Source organism: Choristoneura fumiferana, chromosome 25 (assembly GCF_025370935.1).
Source record: "Choristoneura fumiferana chromosome 25, NRCan_CFum_1, whole genome shotgun sequence".
NCBI lineage: Eukaryota > Metazoa > Arthropoda > Insecta > Lepidoptera > Tortricidae > Choristoneura > Choristoneura fumiferana.
In genome coordinates, this window is record NC_133496.1 from 15142836 (window position 1) to 15162139 (window position 19304).

At 40.1% G+C, this 19304-nt stretch overlaps 1 protein-coding gene across 1 annotated transcript in view; it reads left to right on the forward strand.

Moving 5' to 3' along the window:
- The window catches only part of Oamb (Octopamine receptor in mushroom bodies), a 182182-nt gene that overhangs the window by 91663 nt on the left and 71215 nt on the right, over window positions 1-19304 (forward strand). The window contains exon 2 of the mRNA XM_074107037.1: window positions 17657-17847. Within this exon, the coding sequence (XP_073963138.1) occupies window positions 17730-17847 (118 nt within the window). The 5' untranslated portion in view covers window positions 17657-17729. The remainder of the gene's footprint in view (window positions 1-17656; window positions 17848-19304) is intronic.

The window sequence follows — 19304 nt, forward strand, 5'->3', positions numbered from 1 at the left end:
CGTGCCGACCAGTATATTTGCCTATCAACCCGGTTTTTAAATCAACCAGCTATTTGTCAAGTCAAAGTCAAAGTCAAAAATATCTTTATTCAATTTAGGCTATCACAAGCAACTTATGAATGTCACAAAAAAAAATCTCCACCGGTTCGGAAAACCTCTGCTGAGAAGAATCCGGCAAGAAACTCAACGAGGTATATAAATTTTTTTTTAAACAGATTTACAATATTATTAAATGATATGTATACATACAAGTATTTAACACAACTTTATTTTTACACAGTAGGTTCGCTATTTGAAGGGATCGCTAATGCGGATCGGAATTATTTCCAAATATCCGATTATATACTTTATAATAGCCTTTGATATTAATGTCTTCTTAACAATAAGATCTGAATATCCGTTTCATTTAGTAATATTTTTTGGAATTTTATTATAAAAACGTATGCAATTTTCCAGAAAAGACTTTTTGGTTTAGCCAGTCTGTAAGATGGAACTTTAAGCTTCCCTGTGCTTCTAGTAGCCTTGGCTTACGATTAGTGGGAAATCACATATGTTCTTCCTAACATACATGATTATTTCAAGCGACGGCAGGGTTAGATATCTGTTTCCTTAAAAAAGATCTTAAAGATTCCGCGTCTTCAATTATAAATTGCTCTAATTGCTCTCTTTTGTAAGATAAAAATTGACTCAATGTCTGCAGCAGATCCCATAAATATAAGGCCGTACGAAATAATGCTATTAAAGTAAGCAAATACACACCAACCGTGCCGTCGCCACATCGGTTTAAGCTGCCGTATTTAAGAGCAAAAGCAGCAGAGCTCAATCTACCCGCGATTGCTGTGACGTAGAGGTCCCTGTAGTTTAGAATCGAGCGTTATTCCTAAAAATACTGTTGATTTTACAAATTCAATAGTTTGACCATTTAACTTATATTAGAAACTGAATTCGAGCTAGATGAATTTTATCAACGAGAATTTAATACATTTAGTTTTCTTAGGATTTTAGTAACAAATTATTGGCAGCAAACCATGCGGATATCACGGACAGGGTTTCATTGGGCTCAATGAAGTCGGTATCTTTTCTACTAACTTGAACAGTAAAGACGTGTCGTCAGCAAACAAACTATACCCGACTTTTTGGCTTACCATATAAGTAAGGTCATTTACATAAATAAGATACAGGGATGGGGCAAGAATGGATCCTTGAGCCACCCATTTTCGACCACAGATCCCTCCGATACCGTTCCGTTAATCGCTAACCTTTTTGCTTTCTTGTGTGAGGTAAGATTTAATGAGTTCTAAGCGAGGCCACGAATGCAAAAAATTTAAATATTAGTATCATGATCCACACAATCAAACATAGAAAGGTCGCAGAATACCTATAGCGTCATGTGATTCTCCCAAGCTTGCAATATGAATTTAAACTAATGACCCGCGTCTGTAGTAGACCTGCCTTTTGTGAATCCGAACTGCTGTGGATGCATGATTTATGGGTATTAAAATGCGAGATCATTTGCGTCAGCATTATTTTTTTCGAAATATTTGCTAAACGCTGATAGGATGGACACAGGACGATAATCAGAGGGATTATCTTTATCACCTGATTTAAAATAGGAACTACTTTACTATATTTCATCAAATCTGGAAATACGCTTCATCTATACATGCTAAGTTGAGCAACGACATCTAAAATGGAATGTAGACTTAACTGAGACGCCCCACAAGTCTTCCGTTTTTTTACTACTTTCAAATCTAAAAGTCTTAATGATGTCACAGGGAGAGACATGCGTGAATTTAAAATTACTTAAGTTTGGAATAGATACATTTTGTTTTAAGAGCGATTCAGCTAACTTGAGGAAGACGCGAGACATTTTGTCGTTTCGATGGGGATTTTAAGAGAAGTAGGTATTAAAACTCGTTAGCTATTTAACCGCGTCCGTTTCTAATACGTTGTTAATCTTTAATGATATAGAGGACTCCGCGTTCTTACGTCGACCGGTTTCAGTATTTATAATTTTCCAAACTGTTTTAATTTTATCATCAGCTTAATTTTATTAGTTACATGGGCTGCTTTTGCTTTATTACATATAATTTTGAATAATTGAATCCCTGACATACTGGTGGAACGTTCATCAGTGGTACACGATTCTTATCATAAAGATCATATAAGACGTCCCTACTCCTACGTATTCCGGGTGTAGCCCATTCATTGAATGATAGTTTTGTTTCCTATTTTAATACGTTTTTTACTACAACGTTTTATCGTATTCCTCACATACAGTATTTAACAATATCTTGAAATTTTCGTTTGGATTTTTAGTATTTACTTTTAAATTGTTTACTTTTTGCGCGATGTTTGTTTTTGAGACGGTCAAGTCTTTGTTTGTTTCAACGGCCTAATTTCTATGGTTTGATTAACACCGCCCCTAGCCCGAGGTAACTTCACTGTTTGAGCTTTGTGATCCGATCGTACTCCACTGATAACAGCTTTTTCTAAATACTTACAAGTTAACCAAATGTTGTCAATACATGTGGCCGAAGTGGTTGTGACTCTGGTGGGTTCATAAATAAAGAAATTTAAATTAAAAGATTTTAGAACAAAAATAAACTGGTCTTTTTCAACGGATTGTGATAAAAATATCGATATTAAAGTCCCCGCAGACCACAGCGCTTTATTACGTTTTACTGATTTCCTTAGAACATCTTCCATAGTATTTATAAACAAAGGAATACTCGAGTTTGGTGGTCTATATGTATATAAAATTAAATACTGTTCCGTTTCCGCAGAAACGATCTCGCATACACGTTGAACAGAAAGGCTGGACAGGTCTTTGCGTTCTTTGAACTTTAAAACCATTTTTCACTAATATGAGAGACCTGCCACCTGCTGCAGATTCTCTGCAAAAGGCGCTGGCTATTGTATAACTATTTACATTAAATTGCATTGAATCTTTTTTTAGCCAGGTTTCTGTTAAGCAGATAATATCTAAGTTTAACTTTTCAGAGAGTAATTCTAAATCTAGTATTTTGCCAGTGAAGCGATTTATATTTTGATGTAGAAATGATAGACTACTTTGCTTCTCTATTGTTGGTGTAGGTAGTTTAAAGACACATTCGCGCTTGAAGGTGTCGTCCTAAGGGCCGGGGGAGGGGGGTGATTTCCGAATACGGAATTAATATAACATGCTAAGGATTTAGCAAGCTTGTCGGGGTCAGTCGGTAGTCACTAATAACATTTATTAGTGTCAAAAAATAAAACGTCACTATGACGGCTCGTCATCTTAAACAATAATTTGTTTAAACGATATAATGATTATTGGATTTATTTAGAGAAGCAGAATAGGGAAACGCACATGCTTTGCATATGCTTTTGGCTATAATTGGGTGCTGGATAAAGAATTAATGATGTCAGAGCCAAATGGATTTGGAATTACCGGGCAAAATGGCGGTTGTAAGAAATTTTGCGGGTTTTGGCCCGAGATATTATACTTAATTTGAAAATTATTTATTTATGAACTAATTTAATAATAACATAACATTAAACATTGCATTAAATTAAATTATATTGCATTCTATTACAATAGTTTTGAAAAAATTAATTAAAACTACACAAACCTCTTCAAAAAACTACATTTAAGGTATCTACCATCTTGATGATTGGCAGTCTAGTACCGTGCGTTTTAAGCGAAACTTCTTTCCTCGCACGACGAAGATCTGGAATCAGCTTACAGCGGCAACATTCCCGGAGCGTTACAACTTAGGGATCTTACCAATTCCTTAAAGGGTCGGCAACGCACCTGTGATTCCCCTCGTGTTGCGGGTGTCCATGGGCGACGGTGATCGCTCTCCATCAGGTGACCCGTCTGCTCGTTTTCCCCCCTCGTTTTATAAAAAAAAATCGACCCATTACACTGTAACATACCATGGCAGTAATAGGAACGTATTAGGCATGGAATGTCACGCGACACGGACTACAACATGTCGACGGCGCGTCATACGCATAAGAAGCGTATCGGCACCGTGTTTGGCGCTCCGTGCATGGCACGTGACGGCGACGGTTGGTTAAGAAACGTTAGTGGTCATGGTCTCATAACCTTTCAATACAAAGGATATATTTTTCCCTAAGACAATCCTTTTTAAACTTTTGTGATGTTCACTCATACTTATTAGTAGTACATGTATGTATGTATATACGAGTATGTAAACTCTTTATTGCACATAAAAATAAAATGAGAGGCCGGGAAGTAGGGAGTTGCCGGCCAAGCAGATATAGCAACCCCGCGAGGCCGGCAACGGCAACGGTAGTTCGCCACACCACAGCATTCCAGAAGCATGTGTGGCTGTCTCTTCTGCCTCCATGCATGCTCTGCACAAGGGGCTGTCTGTAACACCTAGATTATGTAAGTGCTTGTTTAGCAAGGCATGTCCAGTTAGAGCTCCGACCAGCAGTCGGAGTTGATCCCTCCTAAGTCCGCGAAGCTTGCGGGACAATCCGGGGTTGATCGTCGGGAGGGCTACTTCCCGGCCTATTATTTGTAACACAACGTCAATATTTCATGTCATGTTTTGTTTTGTTCTGCTCTAAGTGTGTTAATAAAGGCTTATTCTAATTATATTCTAAAAGTCTAATTACTCGTGTATTTAGCGTGCGATAAGTTCTGTGTGTCTTATTTTTGAATAAGACATTCCTGTTACGGTCATGGTATGATAAATTGTAGTGGGTAGGACCTTAATTCTGTCATGAATGGCCTAATACAACAAGGTACTACATTATTATATATCAGCACTGGCTAAAACGGCAATATTAAGAAGCTAGGCACGAGTTATAACCCAAGTAGTGATTACATTGCGGTGCTCGAACGGTTCATTGCATCTTTCCTTTTGTAGCCCCGCAATCTATAGCTACTCGTGCTATAAAAACCCAGCTTTATACGTAGACACGAACGGTGAAGTGCTGTTGTGTGCTGAGGGCTTGCACTTGACTGCCATTGTGCTAGCGTAGCATGTGGCAGACGGTTTCGTCCTTCGGCTTTCAGTTTCGGCGAAGATTTTCTCGCCATTTATGTATGTATGATTGTGAGGTTTTTTTCGTGCAGAAATAGGCTTGCTTTTGACCACAGTCACGTTTGATGGTTAGAGAAGATGTGTACTAGGATGGAGCAGGCTAGCCTAATATATGCCTACTTCATCATCCCAGCCTATATATGTCCCACTGCTGGGCACAGGTCTCCTCTCAGAACAAGAGGGCTTGGGCCATAGTTCCCACGCGGGCCCAGTGCGGATTGGGAACTTCGCACGCACCATTGAATCGCTTCGCAGGTTGTGCAGGTTTCCTCACGATGTTTTCCTTCACCGCAAAGCTCGTGGTAAATTTCAAATGTAATTCCGCACATGAATTTCGAAAACCTCAGAGGTGCGAGCCGGGCTTCGAACCCACGACCCTCTGCTTGAGAGGCGATAGGTCAAACCACTAGGCCACCACGGCTTCCTAGGTTCTCCTATGGAAGCCCGAAAACTTTTAATCCTATTTTCACTACCACTAATTTCATTAGCCCTAAAATGAAAATGCCGAATTTTTAATTTTACTAACTATTCATTAGTCCTAATTTTAACATTCCAAATTTACGTTATATTTAATTTCACTAGCCCTAAAATCAAAAAGCCGATTTTTTTTATTTTTATAAATATTCATTAGCTCTAATTTTAGCATTCCGAATTTACGTGGTAACTAATTTCACTAGCCCTAAAATCAATAAGCCGAAGTTTTGATTTTCCTAACTATTCATTAGCCCTAATTACTACGCTCCGCTTTGCTCCCGCCTTAGCCTTCTGAACCTAACCTATCTGAGTCGCTTCTGCTCCAAACCGTCTTGCTCGCTCGCTTCACTCGCTCGCCCGAATTATATTTTATCTTTAGTACAAGTAAACATTAGGGTTCATAACTTTAGACCTATTCATCTTTAGGAATAATCATTATTAGTTTAAGTAATATTAGAGCATTACATATTTAGTACAAGTAAACATTAGGGTTCATAACTTTAGGTCTATTAATTATTAGGAATAATCATTATTAGTTTTAGTCATATTAGAGCATTTAATGTTAAGTACAAGTAACTATTAGGATGTAAAACTTTAGGTCTAGTAATCAATTCGGACATACAAGTTTATCTGTCATGATATTAGGGCTAATGAAAATTATATCTAATGTTGGTATGCCTAGTGAAATTAGCTTTTATGATATTCGGTCTCTTGAGGGTGAACCGGCTTCCTACATGCCTACTTGCCTACTTGCCCATTGTTTTTATTGGTTGGATCATGTTAACCAGTTCGTACAAAACGACTGACTGGCAAACATCCGCTGTTACACGATAACTAGTCATAGGTACAAATTTTTGATTAAGTAATAGCTATCTGTAATACAACGGAGCGTATGCATCTACTATAAATTAACTATCAGTATCAAATATCCAAATTTATGAACTCTACCAACGCATAAATTGATTTCGCATGTAAATTTTAGATTTGAATACTGGAAAAACAACTTCAGTGCGGGAAAATTCGTATTTAAGCAAATTATTATGCAGTCTCTTGAGGTTCTTCTTTATTAGTCTATTTAGTGTTCCACTACTGGACGCTCTACCATAAAGAATAACGTCATAAATAAAATTAAACAAAATACGCGCACCACATCTCGCTAAACATTCCAACAACTTCGTCATCTCATTTTAGCTTTATCCTTATTTTTATGCATAGGTACCGTAGATATTAATAAAAAACTGATTTATATGCAGTTACTCAGTCTCAATATAAATATTTAATTATGAAATCAAACATGGCAGATGTTCCTAAATATTTAGATTAATAGAAGTCACTCTACCTACGGTGACATTTTCTAATTATGAGCCTAATACATTTTAAACCGAATTGATGTTTGTTTTTTCTCTATCTTTCCTTGAAACTTTTTTATAGGACAGTACAGTCCGAGTATATGCTGAGTTGAGACCATTTCGTGACAACTTGTGTCTGTTTCCAACTGGAAACATATTTTACGAAAGAAAGAAAATACATTTATTCACAACACAAGACAACAATATAATTAGGTACAAATAAACAACACAAAGGTATGTGTTATTGCGGTTGTGAATCGGACACTGGCTCAGCATAATGCTGAAGCGTTAAAAACACTCAGCGCTGATTTTCAGCCAGCACCGTCGGCAACCCTCGGACCGTTATAAAGACATACACATGTCAAGAATAAATGTTGTTCATTATTTTTCATTTGAACTTCGCCGAAAATGTTTTGGTTTCGGCGAACCATTCCGTCCCTAGACATTTGTATGTCACAAATACTTGTATACCAAGTTAATTATTCCTCAGGGCTTACCGTCACGGGCCCGGCGCTTGTCGATACTTCCTTCAAATTATGTTCATTCATGTTTGCTCTTTTACTGTTGCTTTTTTTGGTAAACGATTGTTATATTGAGACGCGTGGCCTTATTCATTCGAAACCATTAACGAATTCAATGCCGTGAACACAAGAATGGAGAAATTTGAGTAGAACATCTGGTAGCATGGTGATCGGTTGTATTGCTCTGATGATGAGCTGTGGTTGAGTTCGAAACGTGTCAGTGTACTGTTGTGGTGGTGATAGATAGGTTTGTGTGATTTGTGTGTATTCTTACAGTGTGGAGTTGGAGGGAATTCAGGAGGATTTAATAAATATACATTTTGAACGTGAAACGACCGTGAGAGCCATTTATATTAAATGACATTGGAATGCTGGATAACTCACGTCTGAAATCAAGTTTAGCTCGATATGTTTCACATAATGGAATTTGCTCTTTGATTCCTCATGCATAGTTTAAAGTTTAAGTTACAGATTGTTTTCTTTTTCTCTACATTTATATAGCTTGTTTTTCTTAGATACTTAATATTTTTACCGTGTCTTGCTGGTTGAAGGTAATACATGTACCTAATTGAACATAAAAGGTTAAATTGTTTTGTTTTGAGCTGGCATTCATCATCCCAGCCTATATACGTCCCACTGCTGGGCACAGGCCTCCTCTCAGAACAAGAGGGCTGTGGGCCATAGTTCCCACGCGGGCCCAGTGCGGATTGGGAACTTCGCACGCCCATTGAATCGCTTCGCAGGTTTGTGCAGGTTTTCCTCACGATGTTTTCCTTCACCGCAAAGCTCGTGGTAAATTTCAAATGTAATTCCGCACATGAATTTCGAAAAACTCAGAGGTGCGAGCCGGGGTCGAACCCACGACCCTCTGCTTGAGAGGCGATAGGTCGAACCACTAGGCACCACGGCTTCTATATACTTAATATTTTTACCGTGTCTTGCTGGTTGAAGGTAATACATGTACTAATTGAACATAAAAGGTTATATTTGTTTGTTTTGAGCTGGCATTAATTATAGTTTATTTTATAATTAACGGAACTAATTTTGGTTCTTAAGAATAATCATGTACGTTGCTGTATTAAAATGTAACCGTTTTGTTTCCTAATAAAAAAATAAAATGGAAAGGTAAAAGGACGAAGAAATCGACGAAGCTAACGGAAAAAACAACGCGGTCTAGAATTTGATATCCACGGTACATTTTTTTTAATAACAATTTAATTAAAAAGCTGCTACTGCGATTTGAACCGGATCCTCTAGCTTACAGTCGCAGGCACTACTAAAAACAAACCCAGTCATCAAAAACTTCCAAATTTTTCTGTACGATTTCTCAGTGCGGTTGGCTAATTTTACTTTCATTAGAACGAAGTCATTGAACCATTACTAATGGCAGAGAAACCTCTTTTCGCGCTTCAAAAAACTCGCCAGATCGTTCTTGATGTTGGATTGTCCGATTTTAGTTGATTAGCTTTAAAATTAATTCATTATCTGCCCCGAAACGATCAGTCTTGAATATAAACGGCGATTAGAAAATTCTGCTCGAAGGTTCATAAATCGTCTATATTGAATAATGAATGAAGTAGTCTTTAAGGAGGGTCCGGTGGAGCATTGGGCTATCAGTCTCGTATACATGAACTTGTTTTTTTAACTCCTGACGCAAAAAGAGGGGTGCTAAGTTAAATTTGATGCCATACGTCTGTGACAACGTCCCACCGACAATCGCTGAGTCACGTTGCTCCGAGAGGAAAGGCTACGACTTAGCCCGAAACATGTCGAGCTAAACTTAAGTGAGAAAATAGATAATAAGCATTAAGTAAATTAAAAAATATATACTTATCCCAGACTTAAGAAACTTACATAAAATAAAACCTCAAAGTCACTCAAAGGGTATGGAGAGGGCTATGCTCGGGGTTTCTCTGCGGGATAGAATTAGAAATGATGATATCCGCAGTAGAACTAAGGTTACCGACATAGCCCGAAGAATTGTGAAACTGAAGTGGCAGTGGGCGGGGCACATTGCTCGCAGGACTGATGGCCGATGGGGTCAGAAGGTTCTCGAATGGCGTCTGCGGACCGGGAGACGAGCTGTCAGTAGGCCTCCAACAAGGTTAAGATCGCGGGATCGCGGTGGATGCGGAAAGCACAAGACTGGTCTGAGTGGAGAGCCTTGGGGGAGGCCTATGTCCAGCAGTGGACGTCTTTCGGCTGACATGATGATGATGATGATGACTCCTATCCAGTGGTGGTGTAGCGGTATAGCACGCAGCACGGAATGCTGAGGACCTGGGTTCGATTCCCAGCGCTGGTCTCTTTTTCTGGTTTTTCTGTGCAACTACGTTTCAGTTTGTATTTTCGAATTAATTTTAATGTTTGTATTATCAACGTAGGATAATACAAATAACTATAAGTGGAGGTAGGCAGGTGGTAGTCAAATATTTTCCAAACGAAAGAGGGTCGCGTCCTGAAAAAGTTTGAAAAACACTACCCTATACTACGAAGTGCAAAGTTCGAACTTCGTATCTTGCGGTCCCGCTGACGCTTATATTATTTAATACGAGAGTGAGAGGGACGGTGCGATACGAACTTCGATTTACGAATTTCGTAGTAGCCCCTCTTGTAGCGACGGACAGAGAGAATAAGAGCAATTTCAAATTACTGTTGGTAATTTCCATTAGCAAAGAATTTATTTAGTACCTAAAACCCCGGAATTTCTACTACCTTTTTTTAAAAAATTTCTGTTGATCTCTTATGGGTAATAAAGAATATTATTATAAAGTTTTTTTTTTAACTTAATATATAATCAATTTCGTAGTAGCCCTCTTGGTCTCTCAGAATAAAAGTGATTGGACTGTAGTTCCCACGCGGGCCCAATGCGGATTAGGAACTTTATACACACCATTAAATTCCTTCGCAGATGGTGCAGCATTCTTCACGATGTGTTCAGGGCAAATTTTGAATGTTTCAAAACGAGGCCCATCTCTGTTCCGTCGTCTTTATGTTAAATTTGGGCAACAAAATGTTTCAAAACCCTTCAATTTTGTCCCTTTAAATTATGCAAAAAGTTCAAAAATGATTAAGTGCAATAAAACAACTAAGAACCATCGCTAGAAAACCTGATTTGAAAAAAAAAAAAACGCATTCAAATCGGTTCACCCGTTTAAGAGCTACGGTGCCACAGACAGACACACACACAGACTTGCATAGCGGTCAAACTTATAACACCCCTCTTTTTGCGTCGGGGGCTAAAAATAACAAACAAATACACACAAAAAGCCGTGGTGGCCTAGTGGTTTGACCTATCGCCTCTCAAACAGAGGGTCGTGGGTTCAAACCCCAGCTCGCACCTCTGAGTTTTTCGAAATTCATGTGCGGAATTACATTTGAAATTTACCACGATCTTTGCGGTGAAGGAAAACATCGTGAGGAAACCTGTATAAACCTGCGAAGCAATTCAATGGTGCGTGTGAAGTTCCCAATCCGCACTGGGCCCGCGTGGAAACTATGGCCCAAGCCCTCTTGTTCTGAGAGGAGGCCTGTGCCCAGCAGTGGGACGTATATAGGCTGGGATGATGGACACACAAAAAATCTCATTTTTATTATCGGTTGGAATCGGTTCATTTTATATGTGGCTTCAATCCTTCTGTATCGGCACTTTTAGGTGTTGCGCTTGTCTCGAAGAATAAATGTTACTGCCAATATGTTTATATCATGTTTACCGTTATTTTGGTGAAAAGATTTGGTTATTTCACAGATGAATCACAATATATTTAGCTTTGTTCCTACAAATCAGAATCATAAATAAAATTTTCAATTTTTTTGTAAATTATTTTGTTTTGATCAAATGGGGATTTTAGTACATACAAGCCACGTTGGCCTAGTGGCTCGACCAATGGCCTATCAAGCATAGGACCATGGGTTCAGTGAAACCCCGTTTCGCATCTCTGATTTTCCGAAATTCGTGTGCGTAATTGCATTTGAATTTACCACGAGCTTTACGGTGAAGGAAAACTTCGTGAGGAAGCCTGCAAAAACCTGCAAATCAATTCAATGGTTGTGTGAAATTTCCGATCCGCACTGAACCCGTGTGGGAACTACAGCTCAAACCTTTCATTCTGAGTGGCTGTGTCCAACATAGTGACTTATACTAGGCTGCCCGGCTGGTATGATGGTGAGGTGCTGTTAAAAATCTTTTTTTAAATTCTTTGAAGTGTTTTGAAACGTTCTCTGCGCAGGCGTAGGCCTCGATCTCGATGGGCACCCACTGGAGCGCCCTCCATTAGCGAGGCTTAATTGAAAAAGCAATCGCACAGAAACACTGTACGTACCTGCAGTGTACACGGCGTGGAAGAATTTTGACGACTTAAATCTAAATGTAACTTGCATGACTTCCACCCGCATCAACTCTAACCACAGATTACCCCGTAATCTGTGACTAAGTAAACGTCCAAGTGCGAGTCAAACCCGTGCGTCAAGGGTTCTTTGCATCTCTATAAAATCAAACTGACTGGAGGCCTTATTCCTTTGCATTTGGAATCCCATTTATATTCACCACTTCTTTCACCTAAAATATATCGATTTTTTTGTGTTAATTTTGAATTTTTGAAGTGTGTGTATTATCTGCAATACCCCTGGTGTTGCAGATGTTTATGGGCCGTGGTGATCTCCTACCATCAGGAGACCCACTTGCTCGTTTGCCATCCAGTCGAATAAAAAAAAACATACAAAGACACACACTTTCACATTTATAATATTAGTATGGATTGTCATATGTAAGATAGCACACAGCAACATCACTCTGTAAAGACACGTACGTTGACGCAGTACAAAATATTCAACATTCACACTTAACCCCAGACGCAAAAAGAGGGGTATTATTTAAGACCAATACGGTTCTTGTATGGATAATGTAAAAATTGCATATGTCGTTTACTCTTTATTACCGTCGTTATTGCGTACAAACAGTTTGGCTATCCGTCACAATCTCACATCCCTAATGGCTGAGCCTGTTGCTTTTCAATCAGAGCGGGACGTTGTGGCTTTATATTTTTTGTAACTGTAGGATGATTGATAAGAGTTATGTTGATGATACTGTATGAAAGGGTCTATTTTTAAGCCTCGACGCAAAAACAGGGGTGTTATAAATTGGAGCGCTATGTGTGTCTGTGTGTATGTCTGTTATAACACCCCTCTTTTTGCGTCGGGGGTTAAAAATAAAATGTGATGCGCTTTTTTTTTCAAATTAAAACTGGTTTCCTTGCTAAGCAATTTTTCATTAAAATCGGTTCAGCTGGTTTTAAGATATTGCTCATATTGCACTTTGATTTATAATGTCCGTAGTTTTCCAACTATACTGAATTATCTGGAATACTATAAACATCTTAGAAATTATTCCTGATTGTTATAAAATAGACCTAACCTAACCTATATAGAGACCATTTCTTTGAAAAGTTAATGGTCTCGGCGGGAAATTAAAGGAAGAAAAAAAATACATTTTATTCGTGACTTTTACTTGCAGACAATAATTACAGATACGACAGACAGATGAGAAAAAAGATGATGATGATGATGAGATGATGATGCTGGTCTTCAGGTGGGACCTGGTGGGTATTATGACAAACATAACGACCGGATGGACAAGTAGTTAGAGAACCTGATAACGAAGCTCCAGGTTCCGGATTCGATCCCCTGCCCGGGCATTCATTTGTATGAATCATACGAATGTTTGTTCCTGAGTCTTGGATGTTTAATATGTATTCAAGCATGTATTTATCTATATAAGTATGATTATCCATAGCACAAGCTTTGCTTAGTTTGGGACTGGTTCAATTGATGTCAAATGTCCCATGATTTATGGCGCTGAGACGTGGTCCGTGACTGTTGGCCTTTTAGAGCGGCTCAGAGTCACGCAACGAGCTATGGAGAGAGCTATGCTTGGAGATTCTTTGCGCGATAGAATCCGGAATACGGAAATTCGTCGAAAAACTAAAATCACCGACATAGCTGGAAAAATATGCAAGTTGAAGTGGCAATGGGCGGGCCACATCTTTTTTTTTTTTTTATTTGATTGGATGGCAACGAGCAAGTGGGTCTGCTGATGGTAAGAGATCACCACCGCCCATAGACACCTGCAACACCAGGGGATTGCAGATGCGTTGCCAACCTAGAGGCCTAAGATGGGATACCTCAAGTGCCAGTAATTTCTCAGGCTGTCTTACTCTCCACGCCGAAACACAACAGTGCACAACAAGCACTGCTGATTCACGGCAGGATTAACGAGCAAGATGGTGGTAGCAATCCGGGCGGACGTTGCACAAGGTCCTACCACCTGCAAAACATCGCTCGAAGAACAGATAACCGTTGGGGGAGAAAAGTCCTCGAGTGGCGACCACGAACCGGAAGACGAAGCGTTGGCAGGCCTCCCACCAGGTGAACGTGAGAGCTGCAGGAAACCGGTGGATGCAAGTGGCGAGTTGTCGTTCATTGTGGCGTTCTAAGGGGGAGGCCATTGTTCAGCAGTGGCTGTCTTCTGGCTGATGATGTGATGTGATGTGTGTCCCATGATATTTATTTATTGTTTATTTGTTTATTTATTATATTATTACTTACAAAAATTATGCATCTCAATTCGCACTCATATTCTTTGAGCTAGCTATGTCGACACCGCTTTGATGCATAAAGCAAAGTATACATATAGAAGTTTGACGTTAAAAGCTAATGGCGCTATAGTGCGTTCTCTGTCTACTTTACTTTGCACTTGCCGACCGGCTCGTTACGGAAATTAGGTCATACAGGGGAAAACTGAACATACATGTTGGATGCGAGTGTATGGAGCTGTTTGGGCATAGGTCATAGGCAGACCCCGTACGTTTGGTGCCGCTGACGTAACCTGACGTATTTTCACGGACAGGGTGTTATTTTTAACACAACAGGTAATTTAAAAAGTTACTGAATCGTTTTTAAAATTTACTAAAACCTATGAATGTATTCAAAATGGCACATAAATAATAATACACATTTTGCATTTTAATATTTTAAACACACAAACATTACGCCTGTATTCCTAAATGAGGGAGACAGAGCACACGAAACGGAGCCACACGGTACAATTGTGACAGGTTGCTAGCCTGTCGCCTACGGTATACCTTAACCTATATCCTCAGTCGCCTCTTACGACATTAGTGTGTGTGTGTGTGTGTGTGTGTGTGTGTGCGTGCGTGCGTGCGTGCGTGCGTGCTGCGTGCGTGCGTGCGTGCGTGCGTGCGTGCGTGCGTGCGTGCAAATAACTTTATTGCTTTCAATAATCTTAGATTTCATTGAGGAAACATTGTGGTGAAAGAGATACGAGTATAAAAATTATACGTAAAATTCTCCAATTGTCTATGGTTGAAAGCGGTCTACTCTACATCCACCGTGAACCTGTGGCTTTAACAACAATATACGTCCATCTCGTTGGTGGACATCCTACGCTGCGCTTGCCGATCCACGATCTTCATTCGAAAACTTTTCGGCCCCAACGACCATCTGTTCTCCTTGCTATATGGGCAGGCCACTGCCACTTCAACGAGCTAATCCGCTTGGCTATATCGGTGATCCTCGTTCTTCTACGCAGCTTCTCATTTTTGATTCGATCCAATAGAGACACCTCAAACATAGCCCCTAAAGGGCTAAAGCCAAACTGCCACCAATTATTTTAATCCTTAAAAATTGGACAAAAGCTCTTGAGCCTCCAATTAAAATTAGATTTCTCAGGATCCCCAACAATTAGTCGGCTAAACTAATTTGGCTCTGTCTCCGACCAAAAATAGAGTTTTGTAGAGTAATTAGAAAGCCAAACAAAAGCCGGGCTCGATGGTAAATTAGGGAACTAAAGTCTTGGGCCTGAGGTGACGTGTTCTAAGGTACAAGAGGGAGCGAAGTTGATTGCAAAACTTTCCTTTGTCAGCTTTCTACTGCTCCCCTATGCTCTGTCCTGCTCCATCTATGGTTGCCGCGATAGATAAAGACTGAGGCAATTGTAGCTTAACTTTGACACCTAAGACGAGGCTTGTCATGAAGCCCAAGGTCGGTAAATGAGTCAATGTGCGTACTGATAGCTGCGCGCGCTGCTGCTGCAGGACCACCTGCACACGCACGTTGCGGCGCATGCTAAGAGCGCAGCCTAAGGTATCGCCAATATTTGGAAGAATTATATTTTTTCTTTTAGAAATATAAAATTTTACTTGCAAATGTGATGAAAAACATTGTATGTTGCACGGGCGGTTCTAGAATTACGAACATGGACTCATTAGAGCCCACAGTCTTCGACTTCGGGCTTCTAATAATAGACTCTCGTTCGTAATTCCTTATTTACCGCCCTTAAGACACAATGTACTGTAATTGTGAGTCTTACCCTTCCCGTATTACTGTGTCTGGAAATCAGCTCTGCCTGTTCCCTCGACCGGCAGCATTAAACGCTGAGACTGCGAGCCTTCTGTCACATAAGTACCTATTTGTATTGTAACGTGTTTGTTTTGTTTTTGCTTTTGTATGTCTTTTTTTATCTGCTGTTTTGTTTATGTTCATTGTTCACTGTATTGATAGGTATTTTTAGTTTGGCAATAAATGGATATTATTATTATTATTATGTTTTTGTAGCCTGCAATAGTGTCCGGGCAAAGGCCTCTCCTCTTAAACTTGCTGAGCTGAGAATCGAGAAAAATTATCAAAAATGCAACGTTGCCAGCTCAGCAGGTATAAACGCTCTCTTAAGTATTATATTTTTAGTATATTTTTGGTACCTTCAGCTTATGCCTTGGCCCGCTTCATACACCCACAGTTCCATGTTCATATACGTTTAGACGTTAAATTGCAAACTTTAACTCTTGTAACCCGATACTAGTTATCTACATCGTTTAACCAACTTTGCGGCGAAGGGTTTCATGCTTCGTTGTTTTAATACTAACTTGCAGGTAACTTGCTGCTCTTAAGTTAACTAAGTACGTATAATGGGCAATTAGGAGATGGATGTTTGAGAGTTAATGGACCTTGGAAATTTCGATAGATTATTAGCTGTCATTGTGAAAGACAAAGTTAACAAGACTTATCTTATTATGAACCTTTGTGTAAACTTATCTTATTGTACTGATTTGTAATAAAGAATATTTGTATTGTATTGTTATTTGTTTTTAATTACTGTACATTTCCTCAACGAATACCTACAACTAAATGAGCCACTCACAGGAAAAACTAACGTCAAACAGACTTCTCGTGACTAGCGCCATCTACCGATCTCGCCTGCCAAGAGCTCCTCATTGGTTTAAATTCATCATCGTCATCATCTCGGCCCATACACGGCCCAGTGCAGGGCACAGGCCCCCTGTTAGACCGAGAGTGCTATGGCCGTAGATCCCAAGCTGTTCTAGTGCGGATTGGGAACTTCATACGCACTCTGCTTGAGAGACCATAGGTCATCTAGGCCACCACGGCTTCAATTCGGTTTGGTGTCAATTATCCCATAATATATTATGTATTTAAATAAAGGGGCATATAATGAAATAAATCTGGATAACTCACGACTTAAATCGAGTTTAGCTTGACATCATCATGTCAGCCGAAAGACGTCCACTGCTGGACATTGGCCTCCCCCGAGGCTCTCCACTCAGACCGGTTTGTGCTTTCCGCATCCACCGCGATCCCGCGATCTTAACCAGGTCGTCGCTCCATCTTGTTGGAGGCCTACCAACAGCTCGTCTCCCGGTCCGCGGAAGCCATTCGAGAACCTTCTGACCCCATCGACCATCAGTCCTGCGAGCAATGTGCCCCGCCCACTGCCACTTCAGTTTCGTAATTCTTCGGGCTATGTCGGTAACCTTAGTTCTACTGCGGATTCATTATTACTGATTCTATCCCGCAGAGAAACCTCGAACATAGACCTCTCCATAGCCCTTTGAGTGACTTTGAGTTTCTTTATGAGGCCCATCGTTTTCGCCCACGTCTCAGGTCCGTATGTCATCACTGGCAACACACACCGGTCAAAGATTTTTGACTTCAAACACTGCGGTAATTTGGACGAAAAGACAATGCGAAGCTTCCAGGGAACACTGTCCAGCCGAGTCGGATTCGACGAGTGATCCCTTTCTCGAAGCAGATAAACTAAATACCTAACTTAAAAACTTAATATCAACTAAATTAAATAAGTCTCACATTAGTTTCATGTTCCAAGTTATAAGGTTACTCTTGATACGCTATTAACGAAGTATTTCTTTGTCGACAGTCAATGGCGCCCTGACCTTGCGCGCGCGCTCGCCATGCGGCCGGCATGCGCGTGAGCGCCCGGGCCATGCGCTATGCGCTCGCTGAACGAGTCCGCATGCGCGGCACTGTTGGACGACGTGCGCTGGGACGAGCCCGCCAGCCTCGTCAGTCTCGCCGTGCTCGCGCTCATCGACGTGCTGGTTATTGCTGGTGAGTGTCTGGTGTCATCATCATGTCAGCCATAGGACGCTCAGAGGCCGCTCAGCAAGTGGTAGTTTATCTTAGCTACGAAAGGTGCTCCTATTGAGCCAACTTCGGATTTTGAACGCTAACGGAGAGTTATGAAAGCAATCGGATTGTTTCTTAAACCGTTTCAGTACTACGTTAGTCCCAAAGAAATGACAAGAAACTCAGTCAGGTTGAGGTCTGATGGGAGAAAACCTACTCGGGACGTACCGGTATCGGTTAAAATAGTGGGGTCGCCCACGTGTGGTGTTCTGTGGGATGGCGTCCTCGCCTCCTCCGGAGGGGGCGGTGTGTAAACCAAGTTAGTGTTGCCCTGTTGGGTTCTTGGGCATCGACTATCTAATCTATAGTGTTACGGCGGTGGGTTAGGTGGAACTTTGATCGTGCTTTTCGACCCATTGGAGGCGTTTTCAGTAGGCTGGAATACGGTTTCAGGCCGTTTCAGAGGATGCTCTATCACATATTAGTTTATCAAAATTTCAGCCAAGTTACCGTTGTTTTCAGGCGCCTGAAACATGTTTTCAGTCCGTTTCAGGCCACCCTCTATCCGATGACGCCATAACCTGAAAACCCGTTTTCAGGCGTTTTCAGGACCCCTTATGGGCCTCTGAAGTACATTTCAGTATATGGCGAAATTTTCCATAGGAAAGAAAGAAAGAAAGAAAGAAAGAAAATACATTTATTTAACGCCATAAAAACAAACATAGGAACAAACAGAACAAATAAAGACATACATGACGCTAAACAGGTCCCCACTCAGCATAATGCTAAGGCAAGCCGCTGGCGCTGATTTTCAGTGAGGACCTTATCTAAAAACTAACTTAAAATAAAAATTTAAAATAAAATAAAACAAATATTAAATTGTATGGCAACACCGGCTTAAACAGTTCAATCGTGTGCAGTTGAAATGTTTTAAGTCACCGCCAAAAGTATACTTTGCAAATATGAATAATGCATATTACTGTTAAAATGGTTATTTAAAAACAACATGCTACATACTTGACTCCTTAAAACAAAACACAGGTATTTCTATTAAAAGTATCTTACTTGACTAAATAATACGCCAACCAACAGTGGATACATTTTTGAGATCGTAACGTAACGTAATAAACCGAACTCATTCAGTCTACCGCCAATTGGTAAAGCGAAATCGACGTTTCTAGCTTATTAATAAGGACAACAAACATTATGAGCGCCTAAAGTGAAAAAGAAAAATAAATAAAAAAAATCCAAGGTAAGATTGAGAGGTGCCTACTTATTCATTTTCTCAATTGTAAGTTTAAAAAATGGTTTTTACATTTAAATTTAAAACCAGTTGTTGATTTTAGCGCACGAATGGGTGGAGGAATGTTGTTCCAACATTTGGTGGCGGCGTAACGAAAACTACCACGAAATGCAGCTGATTTGTGTCGAGGATAAGT